The sequence below is a fragment of the Cygnus atratus genome, chromosome 8 (assembly GCF_013377495.2).
Source record: "Cygnus atratus isolate AKBS03 ecotype Queensland, Australia chromosome 8, CAtr_DNAZoo_HiC_assembly, whole genome shotgun sequence".
Taxonomy (NCBI): domain Eukaryota; kingdom Metazoa; phylum Chordata; class Aves; order Anseriformes; family Anatidae; genus Cygnus; species Cygnus atratus.
The window spans coordinates 2940819-2966921 of NC_066369.1; the positions used below are offsets into that span (position 1 = coordinate 2940819).

Below are 26103 nucleotides of genomic sequence, written 5' to 3' on the forward strand. Positions count from 1 at the left end.
CACATAGATAATATTCATAAGTCATGCATCACCACACTTTCTTGTAAGACTATCCTGATTGAAATGGACAGGAGTCATTTTCTGAATCTTTTACCACCAACACATTTTCGTTTAGGAGACCATATAGATGAGATGGCCATTTACACAATGGCTTATCCTTGTCCCATGCTATGTTTTCCTTCCCCCCACCACACAGCTACCCTCTTTAGGAACACACGTGCATTTTTTCCTACAATTGCTTCACTTCAGCCAAATAATATACAAGCCCTCTCCTAACTGTCTCTACCAGTACATTCACAAAATTGTGAGAAACAAAACCAGAGAATCAACACAACTCTTCCTGCCCTTACAGCATTCACACAGCTTGTATAGCATCCTTCCCACCACACACATATTTCTAGTAAAAATTTGTAGAATACGGGTTGGCTACTGCCCTGTGTTTCACTGTACCTGACTCACAGTTAAAATCTAAATTGGCCTTTAGGCACTACAATAATAACATAATTAATAACAGCTTTCTATCAGCTTCTGAAGTTAAATCACCATGTGAGTTTCTCAGTTCATTCTACCCACGAAGCACCCTATCCCTCTTACTCTGTTCCAGAGTGAAGCAATCTGTGTGTGAAGTGGAGGTAAGCAAAGCACTCTTCAGTCATTTTTAATGGTTTGTGTTCATGATTTCCAAGCCAGACTCATGACTTCAGAACAAGAGAGGCTGATACAGTAAATGCAACTCTAAATGGCTATCACTTATTAACCCCTATTCCCATAACAACTGGGAAATAATTTGGCAGTAGCAAAATCTTGCTACAGCTTCTCAACTTTTGCCCTTTTACTTGGAGTAACCCAAAAGCAAGGTTAACAAAAAGGGAGGTTTTTTGTTTTTGTTGTTATTTTTTGTTGTTTTTTTTTTTTTTTTTTCGCCTAATGGCTAGACCATTGGTGGGTAGGAACCACAAGCAGACACCCACCCACTGCCCCAAATCATTTCCTGGAATTTGGCTCTGACAGCCAAGTACAGACCTCCTCTGCTCACAGCTCCTCCACTCCCAGCAACCCTCGTGTCTACCCCTGCTGCCTGGAGCCCCCCTGCACTGCCCCCTGTTCCCAGGGTACCAGTGAGCCCCTGTCCCCCCAAGTTAGCAGAAGCCGCAGAAATCCTTCCTGACAGGGTTAGGACTAGAGCACGTGTTGGTATGGCAACACTAGCAACCTGCTGGAGCTCTGAAAAGTCTTTTTCAATGATCTGGAGTCAGGCTGCAGATTTCCCTTCCACACCTGCCTGTAGGCATGGAGACTGACAAGTATATTTTTGCTTTTAACATCTTGTTATGAGACTTTGCTTGTCTGCTTAGTGCAGAGCATGGACTTGACAAACCCTTTGTGTATAAATGAGAAAACAGCTGGAAAAGACAAGGGACTGATGGGAATCTTCATCTCCATTGCCATAGCCCGCTGGCCACAGCATCCCAAATACCAGTGACCATCTGGAGACTGAACAAGAACAGCGAGTTGTTTCCCATACTCCCCAAAAGCAAGAAAGACAGGAAATAAACTGTGACAACTCAGTTCATGCTTCTTTCCTTGAATGGTAAAGCTAAATGCCACAAACCAGGGCTAAGCTTACAGGTACAAGACAACCTTTGCAGACATTATTGATGTGCTATAAAGGAATGACAATACTACCCCATCCACAGAAGGCCTGCAGGCCTTATCAAGGATACTTCCCGTTGACATCAACAGGAACTTCCCTGAGAAAAGGCTGTAAGCTTTGATCCACAAATAGGATCCCGAAATAACACATTTCATCATGGAAACAATTGTTCAGGTTAATTCCTTTCTCTTTAAGGTTGTAGCAGCAATTGCACCAGACACTCCACGGATTAGAGAAATCCCAGGCTCCAGTTCCTGAGGGGAGATGCACAAGGCTGATGAGCTCGGTTCTGCCCTCAGACCTGGCCCCACTACTCGCTGATGAGTGCTGAGGCCAGGTGAGCTGCTGTTAGCATACTGAGCTCATGCAGAGGACATCCACCCTGTAATATTGACCATCCAAGGACCACTGCTCCCAAGGCCATTCTACTCATCTGTTTCAGGTGAAAGATTTCCCAGAAACAAGGCAAAAGCCCCAAACTCCCCTTGGACCAACCCTGCACACCCCACACCTGCTGGGATGCTGTGCAGGTGTTTCAGCCTGCATACACACAGCTGCTGATCACTTACTGGTTGCAGCCAGAGCTTTCCTTGCTCTGTGGCACCTTTCTCTTCCCATCCCATCCCATCCCCAACCCATCCCATCCCCACCCCATCCCATCCCACCCCACCCCATCCCATCCATCCCATCCCAACCATCCCATCCCATCCCACCCCACCCCACCCCATCCCACCCCACCCCATCCCATCCCATCCCATCCCACCCCATCCCATCCTATCCACCCCATCCCACCCCATCCCACCCCATCCCACCCCATCCCATCCCATCCATCCCACCCCATCCCACCCCATCCCATCCATCCCATCCCACCCCACCCCATCCATCCCATCCCATCCCATCCCACCCCATCCTATCCACCCCATCCCATTGCATCCCATCCCACCCCATCCATCCCATCCCATCCTATCCATCCCATCCCATCCCACCCCATCCATCCCATCCCATCCCATCCCATCCCATCCCACCCCACCCCATCCCATCCCATCCCATCCCACCCCATCCCCACCCCACCCCATCCCATCCCATCCCATCACACCCCATCCCCTCCCCGGCCGCTGTGCCGCCCCCGGCCGCCCCGTCCCGAAGGAGTTAATGCCACCGCCCCCCGCCGCCCCCTGACGTCAGCCCGGCGCAGGGGACGCGGATCGGGCGGAGGAGACCCGCGGCTGCCGGCGGCCGGGGGAGCGCTGCCGCGGGGCCGCCGCCCGCAGCCCGGCACCATGTCCGCCAAGGAGCGGCCGAAGGGCAAAGTGACCAAGGACAGCGTCACCCTCCTGCCCTGCTTCTACTTCGTGGAGGTGAGCGGCCGCGCGGGAACGGCGCCGGGGACCCGGGCGGGTGCGGGGATGGGGCCCCGGAGGGCTGCGGGGCTCTCCGGGAGGCTGCGGGGCCGGGGGATGCCGCGGTCCCGGCGGGGCGCCCCTGCCGCCTGCTGCGGGCTCCCCGGACGCTGCCTCGCCTTCCCCGGGGCCCGCAGCGGGGAGCGGGCGCTGTGTGCGGGAGGTGCGGGGGCGGGGGGGAGAGAGATGCCGAGGCTGCTCCGCTGCTCTCTCGGCACGGAGACGCGTTTCAAGGAGGGCTGTTAGGCGAACGCCGCTCGCGTTTCTTTGCTGGCATAAAAATCCCGTTCGTAAGGATTGCTCGGGAAAATAGAAATGATCTCAAAATGACAGCCAGCGGTACGTTTTTGTCGACCCTTGGATTACGCCCCCAGTACACCCCCCGCTTCCTCTGAGGGAGCTAAAAACGCCCGTGATGAAAATGGAATGAGGTTCTCTGCACGCCTTGTGCTTGGAGAGCAAAACCTGCCATGGCTGCTCAGCTGGTGGCAGGTGGAGTTGCAGAGGCACTCGCTGCCTGGTGTGTCACTTGGAGGCATGATGCTGCCTTGGAGCACACAGCCACATGTGTACTGCTAGATCAGGAGTGAATACGGGTTAAACTTAAGAATGAGATGAAAATATTTTAGGGGTTGAGCACAGTGTTTCTCTGTGAGTGGGGTCATCTGAAGTGACTGGGGCACTGTGAGGTGTCATGTGACTTACCTCAGAGAGAGACTGTGGTAATAATGGGAAGAACTTATTGGTAAAATATGGGGTAGGAATTAATTACAACTGATAGGCTAAATAAACATATGAAAACATACACAGTACTTAATGTAAAAAAAAAAATACTGAAGTATAAACATTGGGGGAAAATATAGAACAAGAATTACCTGAAGGTGCATTTGAAGGACTTTGGAGGTCTTCTGGAAGGAAGCAGGGATTGGGTTCAGAAGGGATTTTAGGTAACAGTGGGGTGTCTCTGTCCCCCATATTTCATAAGCACCTGGACACGACTGGGAGCTAACCTGAAGTACATAGCACCGAGCAGAAAGCTTTGCAGAGGCTGTTCCTATGGAAGCAGCAGGCACTCCTGTCACTGTAACTAGGCCTGCTCAAGAAAAGCCCTTTGATGGAAGGCGCTTGTTGTGCCATCCAGCTTACATTGGCTTTGTATAGGAGGGAGAGGTCAAGCCTGGAAAAGTCCCTAGAAAAGGCAGTTTTCCCCACTCTCCATGCCATCCTTGTTGCTTTGAGAATCCAAGCAGCAAAAGAGATGGCTGGGCCTCAGCGTGGGAGTAACTCTGATGCTGGGGGACAATGAGAGATCCTGCAGAACATGGCAGAACTGTGCTCTTTGGTGGGCTTTGCCTGCAGCAAGATGGGATGAATTACAGAGCAGCAGCACTAAACGTGTGCCTGGTGCTCTAAGAGTTGCCTTATATAATATTAATGCCATACTCGTAGTATGGCATTTCCCCTGGAAGCTCCCTGTAGCTGTTACAAGGAATAATGGAAACGATTCTGCAAGCAGTGAAGAAATTAGACCGGGCTCTTTGTACAGGCTCTACATGAAGCAGGTGAGTTCTCCACTCTGATGTGGACTCTTAAAAATCTTAAAATCTTCAGTGGGTCATCTACAGCTAGATCTAAAAAGAGGTGGAGATCAGCACTGCAGAGCCTCTTCAGCACCCAGCTGCTCCAAGAGGGAATCAGAATCCTCAGTTCAGAGAACGGGCTACTAAGGAACTTCTAGGACTTTGATGTTATTCCTTCACAGGAGTGGAGTCTAGAACCTGTGTGAGCCCTTCTCCCCCAGGAGTCCTGATTATTGAGGACTGCAGACTTGTGCCCCCTTTTGAGCCAATGAACATTTAGGTATTCAATACAAGTAAAAGCAACGTCAAGGGAAAAAGCTGTCTGCAATCCACCTGATACATTGATTAGGAATCTCTGAGCTATCATTCCTCTCCCATCACACAGCAGGAAGATTTGAATCCATTTCGCACATTTTAGGCAAGTACACAAATCACTTGCTTGAAGAAAGGGTGACAGCAATTCAGGTGGTATTTAAACGTTTAACTTTTGTTTCCTGTGTACAACCACCAGCATTTACCCACTAATTCTAATCAGACTAACGACACTGCCTTCCTAGAGCTTTGTAGCACAGGCAGATACCAGCATTTCAACAGCATCAGAAAAAGAACAGGATGGCTTACATTCTTCTGTAGTGACTGGCTCAAGGAGAACCAAAGATTGAGTTATACTTCATACGAAGGGATCCAATCAAAGAGAATTTAGTTGGCAGTGGAAATTCCCAAGTGTATTGGACAGAAGGGTTGCCCAGTGTGGATGACTGGCATTACTATGAAATAGAGAATTCTTTTGTAAGCAGAAGGTAGGTTTCTTCTATGATCCAGAAAAAAAAAAAAAAAGGAAAAAAAAAAAGTAAATTACCAATTTAATTAATGCTTTCCTTTTAATTTCATGAAGGGCAATTGAATGGATGATGGGAAACAAGCTTTTTAGCTCTCTTCTCTAGACACTATCAATTCTTTTATGGATGTCTTTTTTCGTTTCTGCCACACATTCTGATTTTGCCTGTCCTGTTCATACCAGAGAGTCCCTCCCCACACTGAATTGCAGTGAATAAACATAGGAAATCAAGTTTGCACCTTCAAACAAGAAAATCAGAGTTTGCTGTCTTCCACTTAGCATCAGGACCTAGGAGGTCTAGGGTAAAGAAAAAGTAAATTGTTTAGAAAATACATTATAAAAAAGGGTTGTTTTTTCTCTTAAATACTAGACAAAAGGAAAGACATGGGAACAAAGGACGTTGGGACAAAGAGGAAATGGAAATTCCAAAGCGGTAGGAAAGGGAAGCATTTGTGTTATACAAATGGAAAATAGAACACAGTTAAAGAGGGAAAAATCTGTAATAACTGATGTATTTCAGGCATAAGAGAATAAAGAATGAGTAAAAAATAAAAATAAAAAAAATTCTCTGCTCCAGAAGGACCTGATCTTTAGAAAGAGCAGCAAACAAATAGAGCTCTGACACACAGGTGTTTCTGCTGTTAAGATCCTTAGGAATACATTATGAATGGAAATAACTCCTATACATGAAAGCATGTGGTGGGACCAACTTTCATGATCGCATAAAATGCAATTACATAGGACAACTGTCAGTTAACTTTAAAATAAATACCGTGGGCCTTATTTTGATTTCAGTCTAATTTAAGAATAATTCAAACCAACAGATTTTAACACAGCAGAGTCACAACATAAAACCAATATGCACGTCTTAAATCAATGTTATCACTGGAGCCACTCTTCGTTTACACAGGAAGTAAAAGAAGAATCAGGATAGAGCTTCGGAAGACATAGAAAGGAAAAGGAACTAAAAATCTGTAAGGAAGAAATGGAGCTTCAGAAAAATGTGGGTGGGTCATCTTCCAAAAAAATCAAAGGCTAACAAAGAAGCATGTTTTCAATTTTCATGATTCATAAAATAAAAACTTGATGATTTACTCTATATTTTAGAGGTTATTTTTAAATGCTGGTAAGACTCCTGCATAGCAGAGCCTCTGATCAGCACATGCTCTTGAGAGCTGAATAGCTTTAGATTACCTTGTGCATCTTGCTCATCTGAGACATATGAAAATGAGCACTGCCAGGCCGCTTGGCCTGTCTTATTCCTAATTATGGGTGTGATATTTTAGGGTTCTGTAGACTGTATAGGTAATCTGAACTTCATTTTCATAGCTGGGAAGGTCAAAACTTGGCATGAAAATTCAGTCTCTAGGCAAGTGTAAATTTTTTTTCATGGTGGAAAAGCCTACATGCCTCTGGAAGATATTGGAAATGAGTATTCCTGGAAGAAGTTCTGCTCTTTGTCAACTGACAGTTTCTTTTCAGCATATTCAGAATATATAAGTATATTCACTTGCAGAAGAAATCACAGAATCACTTAGGTTGTAAACGACCTTCAAGATCATTAAGTCCAGCCATCAACCTGACCTCCTGAGTCCCATCACCAATCCAGGTGTCTTAGTGCCACATTCACACATCTTTTGAATACCTCCAGGAATGGGGATCCTCCGCTTCCCTGGGCAGCCTGTTCCAATGCTGCCCAGAGAATGCCTCATATTTTAATATGAATTTGGAAAATATCCAGGGTTATCTAACTTCTGTTCCTAAGGTAATGGTCATATTTTAGATGCAGCACAGATACATTTATTCTTAGTGAAGGAAAAAGATTTCACCTGTGCTCACGCACTTGAAAAATTCCTGGATTAAATCCTCATTTTGTAGAAGGCACTATGAATTCTGCCTTTGACTTCAGCGGCACTAATACTTTATCCTGTGTCCCAGATGTGGGAATGCAAAAGGACATGGTGTTGTCAATCTGAGCGAACACTTAACTTTTCTTGGTTCCTAAAGGAGACTATATATTCTTATATACAGTGGTATGAGCAGTGGAATTCTTATAACAGTGGTGTGAGCAGTAGGCACAGTAAGCAGTAAGTGTTATCACTATAGGACTCCAGCCTGCAAAATGCAGGTCATCAGCTTCCATTGAAATAAATACATGGAAAGAATGTTCACTGTGTCTCAGCACCAGACACTTTATTTCCATTTGTTTCTAATATCTACTGACAGAGCTAGGTTGGAAATGTCAAATGTTTGTACACATCACTAGGTAGCCCTGTGCTACTTCTAAGTCACATCTGGAGGGTTGTTTTTTTTTTCTTTCAGTTATTCAGCCATGCATAACCCACCACATTTAAATTATGCACTTTGTCACCTCCAAGTCATGTATAGGTGTGACTGTATGAGACAGAAGATGCTGACTGAATGCAGTGATTAGAGTAAGTGCATAGAGAAAATGGGCTATAAAACTAAACCTTCCTAAGAACAGGATGTTGGTATCTAGTGCAAGAGTTAAACTACACTGCTGTTTCTTGGAGGAGCAATGTAGTCCCATTTCTCTCTAGGTAGGTTTTCGGTTACATTTGAGTTAGCCTTAGGGGAGAAACACACACACACACACACACTCACACAAACTGTAGAAGATCAAATGATCCCCATACTGTGGAAGTAGCATAATGCTTACCACATATATTGCTTTTTCTCTCAAGAGTCAACCATGTGTGAGGGGAGGGGAAGGTGGAGAAATACCCTTAACAGTCTGCTTATTGAGCTAACCTTGTGATGTGGCTGACTCACAGAGGATAGACATCAAATTTTTTATCACATTGCATTAGACCAGCATCCCCATAATATTAACAGCCAGTCTGAGGCTTGAGGAGGCTGCTGTTCATCCAAAGCAACTAACATTCATTGAGCAAGCTGTCAACATTATATCCTCCCCATCACTTCCGTGTTTACAGAAGAGCTGTACAGCCTGCATACTACTAGCTTTTAGGAGAAGATGAGCAGAAAATTGTAACAAAAAAGGAAGTGCCAGGGCTGGGCTAAGGTTGTCCTGAGAGGGGGAAAAAAATGCCAGTGCCATATGTTAGATCTCCCTTTGTGTTCAGCTACTTGCTTGGGCAGTGTAGCTTGAGTAGTTCATAGTGGAAGAGGGTCCTGTTCCCTTCTCAGTCCTACATCATCCTCCTGATCTAGTACTTCACTAGTAAAAGGAGACCTGAACATATTAGAAATCAAAGGAGAATCATTTTTCCAAACAATTACCTCTTCCAGAAGTAGAAATATTTGTACCCCTTTCTGTGATTTTCTTCTATAATTGTTAAAAATCTATTACTCCGCAGCCAAAATTAAAAATGAGCAGTAAATTGTGTAACCTTACCTACACAGGAGCTGAACTGTTACAAACATTGCAATCTTTACTGATGATCCTTTCACTTAAAAGTTCAGTTTGTAGGGAGAGAGTTCATACATTGCAGAAGAGCATGGAAGTAAGCCACTGGAGGAGGGTTGGCACCGACAGTAATTTTTGTTTTTCATATGAAACATTGTATTTTGGAGAGTAGAATAAATTGTAATAGTTTGCAGGGATTGACAGCTTTGTCTGCTGGAGATGTGGGGTATTTGTTTGTTTGTTTGTTTGTTTTTTCAGGAAACTTCTTGCTGAAATTTAGTAAAAGTTTGACCTGAAAACAGCCAACTTTTTGAAATGCTGCTGTCCTTGTTTTGCCATGATTTTACAGCAGCCAGTAGAAAAGAATCATAATCAACAGGGCGTGCTATATCCTAATCTCATTGTTTGTAGTTACTTATTGATTATAACTAATCATTGAATTAATTAATAATCATAATTAACTGTAATCACAATTAATGTAATGAATCATCAATTATTTTTGAAGTCACACTGACAGTAAATGGGTTCCTGGTATTTTTAATGTGATGTAAAATTTCTGTCTAAGTGTTTGCTTTATATTTAAGCACATATACTTAAGTTGAAATATTTTTAAATTATTTTTAGATTATTCCTGCTTGATAATATTTTTGTTAAACAATTGCTGTTTTTTTTCTCTCTAAATAATTGCTGCTTTAAAAAAATATCCAAAACCAACAACAAAACAAACAAACAAACAAAACAGAGAGAGAAAGAAGCACTTTTAGGATTACCTAAAGTCAAAGTGTGACTTTGAAATTTCTGAAAAAAATAGAAATTTTATCACTCGTGTATCATCTCTATTTTTGGTCTTACATGTACTGAGAGGTTTTCCATTAAGATTTGGCAAAAGATTGAGAGGTTTGAGGAATTATACATAGATATCTGTTGTATTTCTAAAGCAACACTCTAATTGGCAGTCACAGAACAATTCAATTAAATTCTAAAATCAATGTTGGAAATAGGGATAACTTAATTTTACACAATGGTAATGATAATAGATTTCAATGGCACCTGGGATTCTAAACTGTGAGTCAAAATTAAATCCAATAGAGTTAATCTGGGAGAAGAAAGACCACATCATGTCTCTGCAATTCGTTTTCACAAAACTTAGACAACGGTTAGGTAAAAATCCTTCAGAGAAAAGGCCAGTTCCTTACAGCTTTGGGCCAGATTAAGCCTGCATCCAAACAGAGGTACAAGAAGCAGCAGAAACTGGAGTTTAGAGAGAAAAGCAAAACCAGCTTTATACAGATGCAAATTTTAGGCTTCTGAAAAGGCCTGAATGCTTTCTTTTGCAAGCATGAGGGTTTAAGAATTACTTTAGAACATACAAAATCTACAAACCTGACTTCCCTGCTCTACATCCATCCTATGTTCTGTACTATCTCTCAGAAGTCCTCATGATAGCCCAGTCTGCAATGTCGTTAAACCTGTACTTGGTCTTAATCCCAGCTCAGCACTGCAGTCTCACTGAGGGCAAAGCTACAGCACTGATGCAGCTGAGCAGGAGCCATGCTGAGGACCCTGCAAAAGAACTCATGGGTTCCAAAAAACAAGAGAAAATGGCAGCATTTGGGCTGATAACATTTTCTCTGCTTGACCTTTTTCTGGAAGGTATTCAGACATCATAGTCATGACCTCAGTATTCATTCCTGTCAGGATAGAAGAGCCCTGTCCTTCCAGTTTCTCCTCCTGTCTTGCAAAGCTCACAGCAAAGTATGACAGGACAACAGCCATGGAGGTTGAAAGCTGCAGTCACTGTTAGTAGTTGGTTAAGAATAGAAATACCTTGTCTCCTCCAACCCACCACAGCCCTCTTTTTTGTCTCATCCATCTGTTGTGCCTTGTCATTTAGACCATGAATTCTTTGGCACAAGGACTGACATTTATAATACATTTTAATAGAATCTCCCACAATGCCACAGCCTTGCAGTGCAAATGCAACTTAATTTTTAAATTGACCATCCTTTTCCCAAGCACTTAGCTGTTGTTGATTTTATGAGGAGAAACTGATGGCATTCATTAGCTGTCTCTCTGAGGCAATCCTGTGTGCTTACTTGATTGCTTAAAAAGATTTCCTAATTACCAGAAGGCAAGAGAAATACCAAGAGGCAGCTCTGGTGCCCAGGACCTCCTTGTCTGCTGTGGAAGAGCTGCAGAACAGCCTAGGGATCTAACGATTCTTTGGCTGCCCAAGCCCACAAGTTATTTCCAAATGTAAAAGATTCAAGTATCCTATCAAGTGTTACTTAATCCTTCTTGACAGGTGGGCTAGTCATACTGTCTTTAATCTGTATCTGGTTAATTGTGGCTTGGCTTCCTCTGAAAGCTATGTACATACTTCTCTCTTTTCTGCCTATCATATACAGGCAGGTAAAAAAAGGCAATTCTACAGCCTTTGTATTTGCATCCAGTCTCAAGGAAAATCACTCAAGTTATTCTGCTCATCACAGTAAGCAGCAACTTCAATATTTTGCTATGACTGCACAAGAGGCATTTCATTTTTCCCTCAGTTAACCTCACTGAAATATAGCCTAGGCTAATCACTTTTGTAACCGATATTCAAAGAGTGTCTCCTGGCAGCCACCAACACAGTCCAATACAGTGAGAGAGGGTCTAGATTTGAGTTCATGAAAAGAGATAACACCCATAGTGCATTTTAGCAAAGCAGAGAGAGGTCACTAACTACATCCTACAAAACATGTTTAGACATTTGAGTATGTGATACTCGATGGCTAAGCTCTCACAAAGCCCATGGGTTTGAAGAAACGCTCTTGAAGATACATATAGACTCTTTGCCTAGTTAAGTGCTGGCAAATGTGAGAATTAGATATGTAACAACCAGTGTACAGCTTTAGAGAAAGGGAATTTGTAGAAGCTACTAATTTTCATAGAGATTTAATTATGCATGTATCCAGTTGCATATTCTTTCAAAGTACAAAAGAACTGGGGGTGGGGAATGGGGGTAGTGCTTATTTGTTGCCTTTCTCTGGTTTAAGCCTCACTGTTTCCATGGTGTCATTTAGGAAACCATCAATACCTGATTGCTACTGGCTTGCCTGTAAGACTTGCAGAGGGAACCTGTTTTTAGCAAAGCTTTGATTATCTGGGAATTCTCCAAGGGGAAGGAATTAGAAATGTAGGGCTCTGCAGAGACACTATGGAATAGTAAAGTTAAAGGTCCAACATTTTCACTCCAGAGCAAGCACTTAAAAGCACAATTCCTAGCTCAATACAGCAGTCTTTGTAATATTAATAACATTTATTAATATTAATAACAAAGTCTTAGGTCTTAATAAAGGCTCTTAGCAGTAAAAAAATAAAATAAAATAATAATAATCATTAAAAAAAAAAAACACAACTCAGTTGAACCTTTTCAGCAACTATGCTGATTATAGTCCCAATTCTAATACTCCAGGCCAAAGGGAGTTTGACCACTTGGGTCAAACTCTACATTTATAGGTGTAAGTTGCAAGGTAAACAAGGATCCTTCTCCGTTAGCCAACCAAGGAAGTAAGAGTATAAAGACTTACTAGTCAGGATATGTGAGCTGAGGTTGGGAAGTTTATTATCCTACTTAGGAATAGGAAAATTCCTATTCCATTTTGTAATTAAAACAATACACATTATACTGTCTAATTATATTTGACATTTTCAAGGTGTTGGGAACTGAAGTCTGTAATTACAGAACTACTGCTGCCTTAAGCAGAACACTCCATAAATATTCATATATTAAATAGCCACTTATACTGTTTAGTAGATTTTAGAAACGTTTGCTTTTCTTTGGCCCTTTTGAAGATGCATTTTATATTTGTATTTTAAAAAAGATAGGAAGAGAAATGTCCTGTGGGATCAGACATACTGTATATAGCAAATTGACTATAAACCTATTCATTAGTATTGTAAGCAGTTATGTTAGGGATTCACAGTCCTTTAGAATTATTTCTTTTCTTTTAGCACAGTGGGTAATTACAGTCAGAAATAATATGGGAGTCCTGTAGTGGAACTGTAAGATAATGAAATATAATTTTCATGATTCTTTGATTTTTGTAATTAACACTTACATTACAGCTAACATACTGCAGCTTTTTTTTTTAAAAATGAAAGTTGTCCACATCTTTTTTTAGTGGTTCACAGTAAAAAGTCACTTCGTATGTCACCTACTTGTGATTGTTCGATATTGCCATTTAAAACAGTTGCTTGCCTAAGAGTACCATAACCAGAGTAGAGATGGACTTATGGTAGGGGCCAGTTGTTCAGGAGAGGCTTTCCTGTTCTCAGTGTTAGAGAAATGGAAAAATATACAATGAAGATGAAACTCTGAATGCAAGATGCTCCATGAGTTTTCCCGCCCTGTGTTCCCATCCTAGGAAATTAACCTTTGGGGAAACCTAGATGAAGAGACATCAGAAGGGTAATAGACCCTGTGCCTATCTTGATCATTTAGCTCACTGGAATAGGTTTGTCTTTTTATAAGATACTTTGTCTCACAGGACCTGGCCCATTGCTAAGTCATTTAGGTATGGCTTTCAAATAGTTAATAAGATATTGCCAATGCCTCAACGTTTAAACGCTGTGCAGAAGTGAAGTTGCAATATGCATGAGCTCAAATGCTGTGCAGTCTCAGTGTCCAAGCAAGAGTGGAAGAGACTGCTCAAGCTCCCTGCGCACCAGGGTAGCACACGCTGTAGAAGCCTTCTGGACAGGAGGCTCCTTATCCCAAACAGCTCTACAGTCTCCATGCAGTGTGGGAAGAAGAGCACCCAGTTCCACAAAATAAAATATAAAATAAATCCTTAGTATGAAGACTTAAGGAAGTCCTCTTATATCCCTACACATCTGTATAATGACTGGAAACAGTCATTATCGTGACTAATCGTGCATGCCTGTAGTATAGTTAATAGGGACTGTGTCCAGCAGGATGTGAGAAGTATAATTAAATAATGTATCCAACTAAAGAAATGGACTTCTTCCTGTAATGAGTAGGAAGCAGGACTCAAGTTACATTTTAAATAATTATTCCAACATAGCATAAATACATATTATATAATAGTCATTTTATATATTGTGTATTCATATTATATTTGGTACATATTGAAATATATTACATCTTATGTGTTTTTGTTATATGCTATATGTAACATATGTGTAATATAGTATGTGAGTGCACATGGCATAGAATCCCAGAATATCCAAGTTGAAAGGGACCCACAAGGATCCTGGAGTCCAACTATAGCTATACACATATAAACTAGTTATTGAAACAAACTTGCTAGATGCCTGATCTTCTTTTTGTAATGCTCACGGTACTTAGCTTCATTTAAGGTGCCAATACCCATTCCCTTTCTACATCATCCCATCTTCGCTACTAGATGAGATTACGGTGGAATCAACTTGAACACAGTTAACTAGGCAAGCAAAATTGTTCTGATCTCTAACTTCAGTATATTTAGAAGAACACTTCTGGAAATAGCAAAAGGTGTTCTTTTCGTGCAAAACCTAAGTTGTATTAAGAAGTAAGTTTCAGTAAAATTTAGATAGTATCCTTCTTCCCTAACCACACAAAATTATATTGTATGTACAAAAAGTCTACATTTAGAAAGCCCAGTGTTTAAAAATCTGAAAATGACTAGTTAATGCAAGAAACCATTGTCCCTCTTCCACATATAGTTTATATTTTTTATAGTTTTTATTCATAATTTTTCCAGTATAAATATTTATTCAGTTTTACCTCTGCTTTTTATTTTATTATAGAATGGGACAAATGATACTGATTTTAATCAAACAATTTTTTTTTTTGTAAATGTATACAGAAGATTGAAAGTATAATATAATCTCAGCATGCCTGAAATTATGTCAGGGCAGTTCCTATTCCTTGTAACGCGAGGCGCCTGATGGAAAAGGGGAGTATTTTTTTTCTCAAGAGGTACAATACAACCTTATCTAATTTTTATGATTCTATCTGTCAAAGCAAATATATTTAGTCATTTCAAGTTTTTGCTTTTCAGCTGCAGTTAATAGTGAGAAGTTAACATGATAGCCATCTTAAAAATATATATATATAAGTAAAGGAGAAAAGGAAGCAGATAGGCAGCAGAGACACAGGGAGGGAGCCATTGCATCACAGTGGAGGAGCAGGCAGTGGTTGCAATATTGCCTTGTCAAGTGAGGACTCTAGGAAATAACAACCATAAAACCTTTTTGAGCATTGACTAGGCATTCACTAAGAGGATGCAAAGAACTATCACATGCTGCTGGTCACCTCTGAATGCCCCACTGCCCACTCTGGGGAAGGGCTGCCCTGCCTACTCATCAACCATTGGCTTCAAAATGCATTTTTGCTATTACTCGTCCTGAAAGACTTCCTTCCACAGCGATTTACTGCTTGAATCTGTGCTTTCAGAAGTTGGTGGTACGCTGAGGTGAATTTATCCCCAGAGGAGCTAACTTTGCTCTTAATAAATTACTAGAAGTAATTGTGATGGCTAAAATCATTAAATAGCTAGAGGATAAAAGAACTGTGAACCACAGTCGTCATGGTTCTACACAGACTGAATCTTGCCAAAGTTAATTGCTTTTTGATAGAATTACAAAATGAATGTGCTAAGGCAAAACACTGTGTTACTATATATTTAGATTCTAGGCAAGCACTGGATAGTGTTTTTCATTAACTGTTACTTTGAAACTTAATAAAAATTGGTTTGGTTATAAATACTGTTATATATGTGGCTGATAAAGGACCAAAAAGGGTGAGGATGAGCAGCAGAAAGGTGAGGCCCCACATGGGAGACTGAAATTGTGTACTTACTTAAAAAAAATAAAAAATTAAAAAATCAATCTGTCCATTAATGATTCATGCATGAAAGGGCTAAATTATATGGGCTGAAGGTTGGAATGAGTATTTTAACTAGCTTGGTAGACAACAGTTACTTGATATCAACTGAATACTATGATATCTCTAGAGAATTAGTTATTTAAAGATGGTAACACAGATATAACAGGAACACTGAGGTGTAAAAATCAGACATCACAGAGATTTATTAACAGACAATGTTGTCTTTGCAAAAATATTACTATTCAATTTCTGAACAGTAATTTGTTGTTTTCTTCTTTTCTAGTTGCCAATATTGGCATCTTCTGTTGTTAGCCTTTATTTTCTTGAACTTACTGATGTCTTCAAGCCAGTTCACTCAGGATTTAATTGCTATGACAAGAGTCTGAGTATGCCATACATTGAACCTACACAAGAGGCTGTTCCCTTTTTGATGTTGCTTAGTCTGGTGTTTGCTGGACCATCGATTACGGTAAGTTTGAGGTGCCACTGTCACTTATTAAAGATTTTGAACATTTTCAGTTGACATAAAGAAAATAGCTCCTTTGTCTTCAATGTGGCAGCAGAGTGTCTTCCAGATAAGTTACGTTAGGATTTTAAATTCAATTCTATTCTTCCATAGCAGAAGGAGACACACACTCCTTAAAACATTCCCTGCAGCACTTCGTCTATTCTCTTTATACTGATTGTGGGTACTAATGTTAAGGAACAGCATCAGCAGTTGGGTGAGAATAGTTTGAATCGTTCTGTTATGCTATACAAATATTTTAACCTTTTACAGATGGGTTGCCTTCATACTCTGAGATAAACCAAAAATTCAAGATTCTGTTGAAAATGGAAGCCTTTAATTTACAGCACTGAACATGCCACTTTTGTTAGAACTAGCTTTGTTCAGTAAGAAGGTGTATCAGCCTTGTCAGTGAAATCAATTACACTTTCCCAAACAGCACCGGGACTCCTCTAAATTGTGAGTTAGTCATTAAGAGCAGGTAGACTGGTTTAGTGGCCCATCCAAAGGGAGAAGAACAGAAACTTCTTGTCAGAATACGAGCAGTTTGGTCACTTGTGCAGCAAGTAAAATAAATTGTCTGATGCACGTAAGTATTGTCCCCGCTGGAATTGCTGTATCAAATTAAAAAGAAATCTAAAGACCAGAGGAGATTCACTGTGTCTGATTTTTGGCACCTCAGATGGGAGACATTCTCACACCACTCCTCTCGGGTAAATCGAAACAGAAAGTCCAGCTGAGTCAACCTTCTGAAAGGGTCTCCTCTCTCTTCTGACAGCAATGACTGGGTGCCTTGGTTAGGCACCTCTGCAGCACCAGCTGCAAATATATGCCAGTTCCACTGAATTCCCTTAAATTCAGCCAGTTTGTTCCTTTTATAAGGAACTAGCCATTTTACAATCACAAAATCTATAAAACATGATGCCACCATAAAAATCATCAAGTGCTGTTCCTTTGCTTGTCAGGATGTTGTTTTTTTTTCCATTTTTTTTTTTAACTGAACTCAACTGTGTGTGATTTTGGTTGCTTTAGAAACCATTTTTGAAGGATTTTGCACAACCGTCAGGCTAAAAATACTTATTTAGCAAGTAGAAGTCTTGGTGTTCTTTGTGCAGCCAATTGCAGAAAAAATAAAAGAAAAAAAAAAAGAAAAAAAAAGATGCAAAAGATAAAAAGAAAACTTGTTGATATTGTAGTTTGGCTAGGTTTTCTGCATTTAAACAGTGTTTCTGATAACCAGAAAGTGGACTTTCGTGAAACAGCTGTAGAAGGAATCTATATAGGCTCACTTCGGGCACAGTAGGCTGAAGAAGGGGTAAAAGCCAAAATTTTTCTTCAGAGAGAGTTTATGTCAAGCCTGGAAAATGCCAGATGCCTTCAGCAGAGATGAAAGATGCCCATTTCATTACAGAGTGCTTATTAAGGTCTTTGATTCAGTATAGTTAAATTATTTCAGCATTGCAATAGGAAATGTTATTCTTCCTTGAATCATTCTCCTACCTGCATTACAGACACAAGTAACCAAAACCATGTCATGAGAGAAACTCAGACATTGAAGCAAGCTTATCAAACATTACATTGGTAAAGAAGGTAAATCACAAAGCTTGTAAGTGCAACTGCTTAAAAGCTGCAAGCCTTAGGAAGGTATACTTCACATGGATGTGTGAGCATAAATATGATTCTTGTATTAGGTTGGTAATGGGTCCAGATAGTGTAAAATACACAAAGTCCTTTAATAAAAGGCACTGAAGATGGTGTATTGCATCAGCTACTCAGTAGCACTTCTGTACTAGAAAAACATTTTTAAAATTCAATTCTTCTTTTATTTTCCATGCAAAAAGATTACACTTGTTCCATTGTCACCTTGCAGAGTTCAGCATTATATGATCTAGTTTTCATTAATAATTCAATGAATAACACACTTTATAAACCTGTAAAATACAGAAAAGAAAGCATGAAGCTATGTGAGAAATTAAGAATTTCCAGTAACATAGCCTATGCTAGCCTCAGCCTGAAGTTCAGGTACTTAGGGAAGTATGAGACAGAAGGTCATGAAAGCTCAGTCAAAAACAGGTGCAACTAGGCCACATCTCTAAATATTACCAAAGAATGTAAATAAGAAAGAAAAGGGGCAGATGAGCAAACTCCAACCTCAATCCCTCCTTAAAGCATCATATAAATACTGGAGTAGGACTTAGCTTCTTTCTGCATTATTTTTAATCGTTTGTGTACTCAATTTTTTTCCCAAACCTGTAGTGTATTTTAAATCTGTTCACTTTACAATAGCTATTTTTACAGCAAATCTAGCATTTTAAATTTATTTTCCCAAGACATTATTACTGAAGCATTTTGTAGGTTTGGGGCTTTATTTATTTATTTGTGCTTATTGTTGGAGGGTTTTTTTTGCTAGTTAGTTGGTTTTTGTTCATTACCAATGAGCAGAAACTGCTTTTAACCAGGCCTGTTCTGTAGCCTTGAAGTACTACAGAAAATTACGTCTCATTGGCATATGTCTTGTGGCACATGTGAAATTTTCTATACATGAAGCACAGGAGACTTCAGTATAGAGCAACTGGAGTTGTATGAAATTAACAGCATGGATATTTTATGTGCAGAATATAGATATACCCGAGTTGCAAGATGACTTCCATTTTCTTCAGTGAGCTCTGATTCTGATCCTGTGATATATTTTCTCTCTAATTATTCATTCAGAAATTATAGGACTAGTTATTTAATCATATAAATATAGGTCCAAACCCATAGAACTACTGACATAGAAGGTGCTTAAAGGTAACAAAGTGCTTTCTAAAAGAGATCACCAGGGAATTAGATTACATTGATTTGGGAAATCAGTTAGCAAGGAGAGAAATTCACTGTTGGCAGTATCAGTCCTACTGCCTCCTCTGCTGTAGTAGTTTGTTTCCTTGAAAATACCAGCCTCTGAATTTTCCTTGTCATAGGCCTTGCTATTTCCCCATTTTCTCCTCTATAACAGGAGCTATTACATCTCTGATGTTTTTCCCTGAACCAGACATTCTGTAGAGCTTAGCGAAAAACTATTTAAGTTTCTGTTTCTCAAGTTTAAAAAACTATTGATTTCTCCTGGAAAATTTCCAGCTGTAAAATGAACAAGTAGAGACAGATAATAGTGACCATGGTTCTCATCCAATAAAAATCCCTTAAATATCCCGTATCACTGACATTTCCGTGTAGTGAGATAACTTTAACTACTTCAATTTTCTGGCAAAGAAGAAATGAAACCAATTAATATTAAATCTTTGGCTAAAAACTATTAGACTAAGCTTATCCATTGTACCTCCCTTCTACCAAAGTGAGAGATCTTAGTGTGCACAAATGTCACTGATAATTACGACACTTTCTGCTTAATTCAGATGCTTTAGCATCTCATTGCGCAGTGAGCTTTGTGCATTTCGTATTTTACTTTTCATCTGCTGATAGACGAGGTGAATCTCTTCTTAGTGGTGAGAACTGCCCCATTCATTTCAATATTTCAACACAGACTTTTTCTGAATTCTAACAAGCCCTGTACAGATTTCCACTACTTAACAGGAAAAACAATAATACCTGAGACTGCGAATGTATAAATGGATCTGAATTTTCCAGCAAGTAACACCTTATTTTTGTTTATGTTATTCTCCTTATTTTTGTTCTAACTTGCTGTCTAGGGCTTAAGTCATGATGTCTTTTGCTTAGTGTGTTCAGAGGACCATAAGGACAGAACTTTTTCTACAGCTGTGGATCTGATTAAAATCCATGCCAAATTAAACAATTATGGAAGAGCAGGCTGCCACATAATTAGAAGCTGCTAGCGACTGCTAGGCATGAGGCCAAGACTGAGGGCTAAATCCACCTCAGGAGCACTAAGATATTGCTGTGGCTCTGGATTGTTTGAAAGGCAAGAATTTCCGATTACTACACTTTTATTGTAGAGTATCTAATTTCACCTGTGGATCAGGGCTCCTGTTCCACTGAGCACTGTATACACATGTAATAGAAAAAAAGATCTCCTTCCAATACTTTAGGACACTTGCATTTAATTTCAGTGCCACCTTCTTGCCTGCCCTCACTCAGACTAAGTTGTTACTGAATGTTTACATATTGATACACACCTTTTCAAGGGACATACATGTCAGTGTAAGACATTGCTTGTGTCGTAGATATATTTCAACCCTTTAAACTCTATCAGTATCTTCTGAGTAATTGCTACATTTAACTTAACAGCTCCTTTGTCATTGCAGATAATGGTAGGAGAAGGAATTCTCTACTGTTGCCTGTCCAAAAGAAGAAATGGGATTGGAACAGAGGCCAATATTAATGCAGGAGGATGCAACTTCAATTCTTTTCTTAGAAGAGCTGTCAGATTTGTTGGTGGGTTTCAAATGTTACTCACAAAGAAGAGTCTTCTGTGTACATTCAATTTTTACCATGCAGATTTCCTTCTCTGAAACAGCCTTTCAGAACAGTGCAGGGCTGACACTGGCATATATCTTTTTCTGCCAGAAAATGCGAGAAGAAACTGTCAAATGGAGCAACAGAGCAGCTCCACACTCAGCAATGCAGCATCTACACTCTCTGTTTTTCCTTTCCTCTCCCAGTCTATTGTCAGTCTCTCTAAAAGAATAATTTGTTTTTCCTCCTCTGCCCACCTTGAGCTGGCTTCCTTTTAATGGTTTCTGCATACAGTTTCCCCTGCCTGTCTTCACTGTATCAAAAGTATTCAGCTCAGCTGATACTGTATTCAGCATGACAGTAAAAACTTGTCAGAAACTGTCAGTGGATTTGACATTGTTTTTCTGGTATGTCTTTATCTACCTCTTGAAAAAGGGATACAATCTGGAACATAATGATAGAGAGGGACATGATGAATTATTTTACTTTGTTATTTACTAAATCTGAGCTTGAAAGGGTGGCTTAACTTTGCTCCTCTCTTAGAGTTAATTCCTCTGCCAATGAGTGGCTAAAAGAAAGGTTTTCTCTGTTCCAGAATTCTTTCATTAGAAAGGGCAGCATTGGCAAAGACAAGCTGCAGGACAGCAGAGTGAAAACTTGTTAGAAAGATTATACATTAGGTTTCTATAGGTTGGCAAGCAGGGAGGCAATGACAGGAGGTTTTATATATATATATTTATATTTATACACACACACACACACATATATATATATGTATCTGACCAATAAAACATATCCTGTTAAGAGCAGCAGTGAGGAAGTGAGCAGCGAGGGGTGTAGATTGCAGCATCAAGGGGAACTGTAAAGTTACCCCATGCTGTCCATTTCTCCTCCTGTATAGCATCCTGTTCCATCACCAGACGACAAGCTCAAAGATGCATGAATTTCACTCTTGATTCATACCCTGAATTTGCAGTTTGTTTCATACTATCATGATGAAACAATTACTTTAGCATTCTTTCAGTTACAAGATGAAAAAAAAATACATATTATTTTTAATAAACACAAGTAGGGAATTAGAGGTAAATCCTTAGAGAAAAAGCAGTTGAAAATGCTCAGTAAAAAAATCACATTAACTGCCTTGTGAATTTGGTATTAACCAGACAGGAATATTGATTGTTGAAAAAAAAAAAAAAAAAGACCTAAATACTAAATATTTGTGTTTGTGACAAGGATTTGGTACTCAAGAAATGTAAGAGGTATGAAGGTAAGCCAGAGTTATTGCCAGCTGATGAGTACCTGGTAGTAAAAAGAGAACAAGTCTTCAGAACAATAATCTAATGGGAAATGGTGTTATTAAAAATGTGTTCCAGTGGGCAAGTCCAAGGACTGAATGAGCATATATGCTATCCTCAAATAGGTGGTTGTCCTTAAGTCAGCTGGAAAAATTGCTTTCCAAATAGAAGCAGGTCCAGTGTAGTTTACTTTAATGAAAAGATGTTGGAGGACATTCAGTCATCAAAACTAAATGTTAAGTATTAATAGGAAGAAAACAAGCATAAATAATTGTAATTTTTATATTAAAGAAATCAGCTCTGCAATAAGATTCCACTTTAAAAAATCTTATTCCTCGGGTAAATTCTCACAAGCCCAATGGCATAAGCCACCAGAATTCAGTTGAATGTATTTGTCACAATGAGTTCATCTAAATACAATAAAGTTAACAAGCTCTATTGCTTTCTTTCCTAGGTGTTCATGTGTTTGGTCTTTGTTCCACTGCTCTTGTTACTGATATTATACAGCTATCAACAGGATATCAGGCACCATATTTCCTGACTGTTTGCAAGCCTAACTATACATCCCTAAATGTTTCCTGCTCAGAGAATTCATATGTTGTGGAAGATATTTGCTCAGGAGCTGATACTAATATTATCAATGCCGGAAGGTTGGTTCTGTTCTTCATTGTGTACATTACTAAGTATTCGTTTTATTTCTTTTTTAATTTTCTCTCCCAGTTCCAAATATTTTTTTCTAGTTAAAGCCTGTATGAGTTCTGGTAAGATTTCTATAATAAAGCTGAGAGCATAACTGTCTTTTTAGTGACGTTTAATTTTCTTTCTACAGATATTAGGCCAGCAGTGGGCTTTGGAAGTCTTTGCCAGATTTCAGAAGCACAGTTAGTAGTACCTAATTATTTTCCCTCCTTCAAAGGAGACAATTTCCTATACAATTATTAATACATGTAGCTTCTACTGCTTTTCCCAGTGGCATCTGAGTAAGTTCTCCATATCAGGAGGGGGAAGAAGCCACCCAACTACCTTATTTGAGACTTCTGTATATTGTTATCTACAAACTTGACATTTTGATCTTAGTTGGTGAGGTTTGATTTTCTCATTTGTTAGAGTTTATTTGTTTTCCATGTCTCTCATTGGCTAAATTTTTCATTTTGACAGCCATTGAAACAATTCCTTTCATTAGAGAAAAGTCCACAGCAATGCAAACCTGTGTGCTCCCAAACACATGGCTTTTTTTTCATGGTATTTCTAACTGGTTGTTTATCCTCCCTGGCCATTTAGTCTTTAGCCTCCCTACTTAGTTAGCCAGGATATAAATTAATATTCATAATATCAGGTTTTGGAAATTGCATATCAGTCAAGCTGAAATATAACCCAGACCATGCATTTTACGTTAAATAAGTCAGATGTGATAAAAGTGATAACTCAATTACTGATGACAGTTAACAGACTTAAACAAGGAATTCGGAGGTATAAGTAAGTGGTACTGTACCAATACATTTGCTACTCATTAGTTCAAGGACTTCATTATTATATATCCTAAATATACGCACTACACTACTGAGAAATCATGAAGCTCTTCACTGAATACAATATCAGTCTTTCTTATCTTTTCCACACCAGGTTAAGCTTTCTTACTTGGTAGTCATTTGTATAGCATTCCCTTGAATTCTTTGCAGTCCTTCAAAATTTTTCTTTTTTATATTTCCTGCTCTCCAAAAATATTACAGCAGAATTATAGAATGCCTGAAATTACTACAATTTCTGTCTCTGACTGAGCTGTGTAATTTGCTTGTGTACCTGATTAGCAGGCACGAAGCTGTGTTCTTCTCTCACATCCACTTCACCAAAGCTTTACACTCCTTTCTTGTTCTCTGTGTAGCCACAGATGCTAGCTCCTGTTTTATCTTCATGCCTTATAGCATTGCATTTTTGTTACATGGATATTACTAAAACATTTTGTCTGTATCACCAGGGCACCTTTCCCCCAGTTTATTTTGCTTTCCTTTGATATCAGGGGTTGACACACTTGAGAATCGTGAAATCATTCACTTTGTAAAGTATCTTCCAGCAAATCTCATAATCTATCTCCTTTCACTGAGACAAACCAATTTCACTGATGTTTAAAGATCCTCAATTATTTATTTGGTCTAATATATGTTTAGTTGGCTGAGACTCATAATTAGCATTGATTCATTCGCCATTTTTTTCAACTTACATATGTGGACATGATCCAGAGCTGGCGTGAAGGACTGTAGCTTCATTTGGCCCAAATAATTTGGTGAAAATAATTTTGGTGGAAGGCATAACCAAAATGGCTATATCAGCCTTCACCTGCCTCTCTTCCAATAACCATCTGTTTTTACTGGATACTGCCACTGAAAATGATGTTTGCAAACAGTCTTGCACCTACACAGTGTCCCAGTGAAACTGGTGCATCTTTACATGTGAACAGGCAGAAAAATTCTCACAACTGCTCACATTCATTTAACTATCTTCTCAAATATGATGTCCTCAATTGACGATCTGTGGCCATTCCAAAGACTCGGATTGCTTGTAAGTTTAAATATCACCATTTCCAAAAAAAAAAACCAACAACAAACAGTGAAATCAGTTGCAAGAAATTTAGAAGTCAGTATTTGTGTTTTCTTATTTTTTGGAGGATGACCATATACTGATATGTCAATTTTATTGTTATCATAGAGGACATATTTGGTGAATTGTAATAATCTGGCACCACCCTCAGTTTCTCCTTAATTAAATTTTATTGCCTTTTTCCTTTATTAAATCCTTGCTTTCTTATGTCTGTCCCAACTTTACCAAAGTGATCATGCTTGCCACTGGTTCAATCTTCAGCCATCTACGATGGGAATTATGGTATATCTTCTCCATCCCAGGAGGTTAATTTGCCTTCAGCAATTTCAGCTTGTAGGGGACTCGTTCTTATAAGATTGATAATGACCTTCATTTTTTAATTTGTATATCCCAGAAACTTTGGCTCTAGACTCCCTTGTGAATTAATTTTCTGCAACATCCCTGAATATCCAGTAGTTTTCTTTATCCATCTTTTCCCCGTTCATCTTCAAAGAATCTTTTCAATCATTTCTATTCAGATCTCCAGTGAGTTCTCTATCCTCTGTCATTTCTGATGTTCTTACTCAGCATGACTCTTTCTCATCATTGTTCCCCCTCCACATATTCCTCATGCATGAGCATTCAGAGTGATACAGTCTTCTGAGCTCAGGGGATGTTTTCTCTGAGACCTTTGTTCACCTTTTCAATGCAGAGCCATACAAAAAAGCTACATATTTTTAGCTTGAATTGTTTTCATTTTAGATTAACAGATAGCAGAGAAGAACAAAAGTAGTGTCACCATTAGCGAGTATACAGAATGCCTATGCTGTGCTAGCCCTGAAAGCATACGAATAGAAAGTAGAACAAGAAGAAAATTGACTGTAGCATAGTGACAGACCTTATATACCACAGAAAATCCATTAAATTCAGGTTAAGTTCTAAGTGGTTCACAGAATCAAATCTACACATTAGTTGCACACAGACTGTAAGTAGATGTATGCTTGTACTTAAACATGCACAGGGTAAAGAAGTTGATTAGACATTATAAACACCTGTATTTTTTTCCATGTGTTTATCCTTCTGTCCTCCCTTGAATGGGGGATACTAATTGAGAAAGGTTTGCTCAGGAGTAAAAAAAAAGTGTGTGTGGGGGGGGACAGGAATTAGGTCTGTGTTTAGAAATGAAAAAGGAATCATGCTGATTTCATCTTGGCCAGAGTCAAGGATCTGCAGGGGCCATGAGCTCAAATGCAGGTCAGCAGTGCAGCATTCACACTGAACTAAATTCACACATTTTGTTACCAATAAATTATTTAGAGCAGATAAAGCAAAATGAATAGGAAATATATTTAGAAATTAGACTCTGCCGCTTTGCAGAAAATTTCTAAAGGAAAAGGACTGTATTTCAGTCTCTGCAATTTTAAACTAGCTAACTGAGGTGCTGCTGGGAAAATGTATGTAGGAACATGGAGCCCAACTCAGTTAGCAAAACCCTCCTTGAATCATTCAAGCATTTATCCCAAGCTGAGCTTTCTATGTCAACCTATCTCAGGTGAAAGTGGCTGCTGCAGCTGCAGGGTAG

At 39.5% G+C, this 26103-nt stretch overlaps 1 protein-coding gene and 1 long non-coding RNA gene across 4 annotated transcripts in view; one reads left to right on the top strand and one right to left on the bottom strand.

The window, feature by feature from the left end:
* The first annotated feature begins 2908 nt into the window (after positions 1-2908).
* The window catches only part of PLPPR4 (phospholipid phosphatase related 4), a 31205-nt gene continuing 8010 nt past the window's right edge, over positions 2909-26103 (top strand). The window contains exons 1-4 of one of the 2 annotated variants that reach the window (XM_035538092.1): positions 2909-3012; positions 16021-16206; positions 20502-20631; positions 22402-22597. In XM_035538092.1, coding sequence (XP_035393985.1) covers positions 2935-3012; positions 16021-16206; positions 20502-20631; positions 22402-22597 — 590 coding nt within the window. In that variant the 5' untranslated portion in view covers positions 2909-2934. Of the gene's footprint in view, positions 3013-6378; positions 6480-16020; positions 16207-20501; positions 20632-22401; positions 22598-26103 lie in introns of those variants that run through there. The other variant, XM_035538093.1, reaches the window with a different exon arrangement.
* LOC118243736 (uncharacterized) overlaps positions 17227-26103 on the bottom strand; it is a 59935-nt gene continuing 51058 nt past the window's right edge. Inside the window, exon 5 of one of the 2 annotated variants that reach the window (XR_004777307.1) lies at positions 17227-18173. This is a non-coding gene — a long non-coding RNA (uncharacterized LOC118243736). Of the gene's footprint in view, positions 18174-24680; positions 25221-26103 lie in introns of those variants that run through there. The other variant, XR_004777306.1, reaches the window with a different exon arrangement.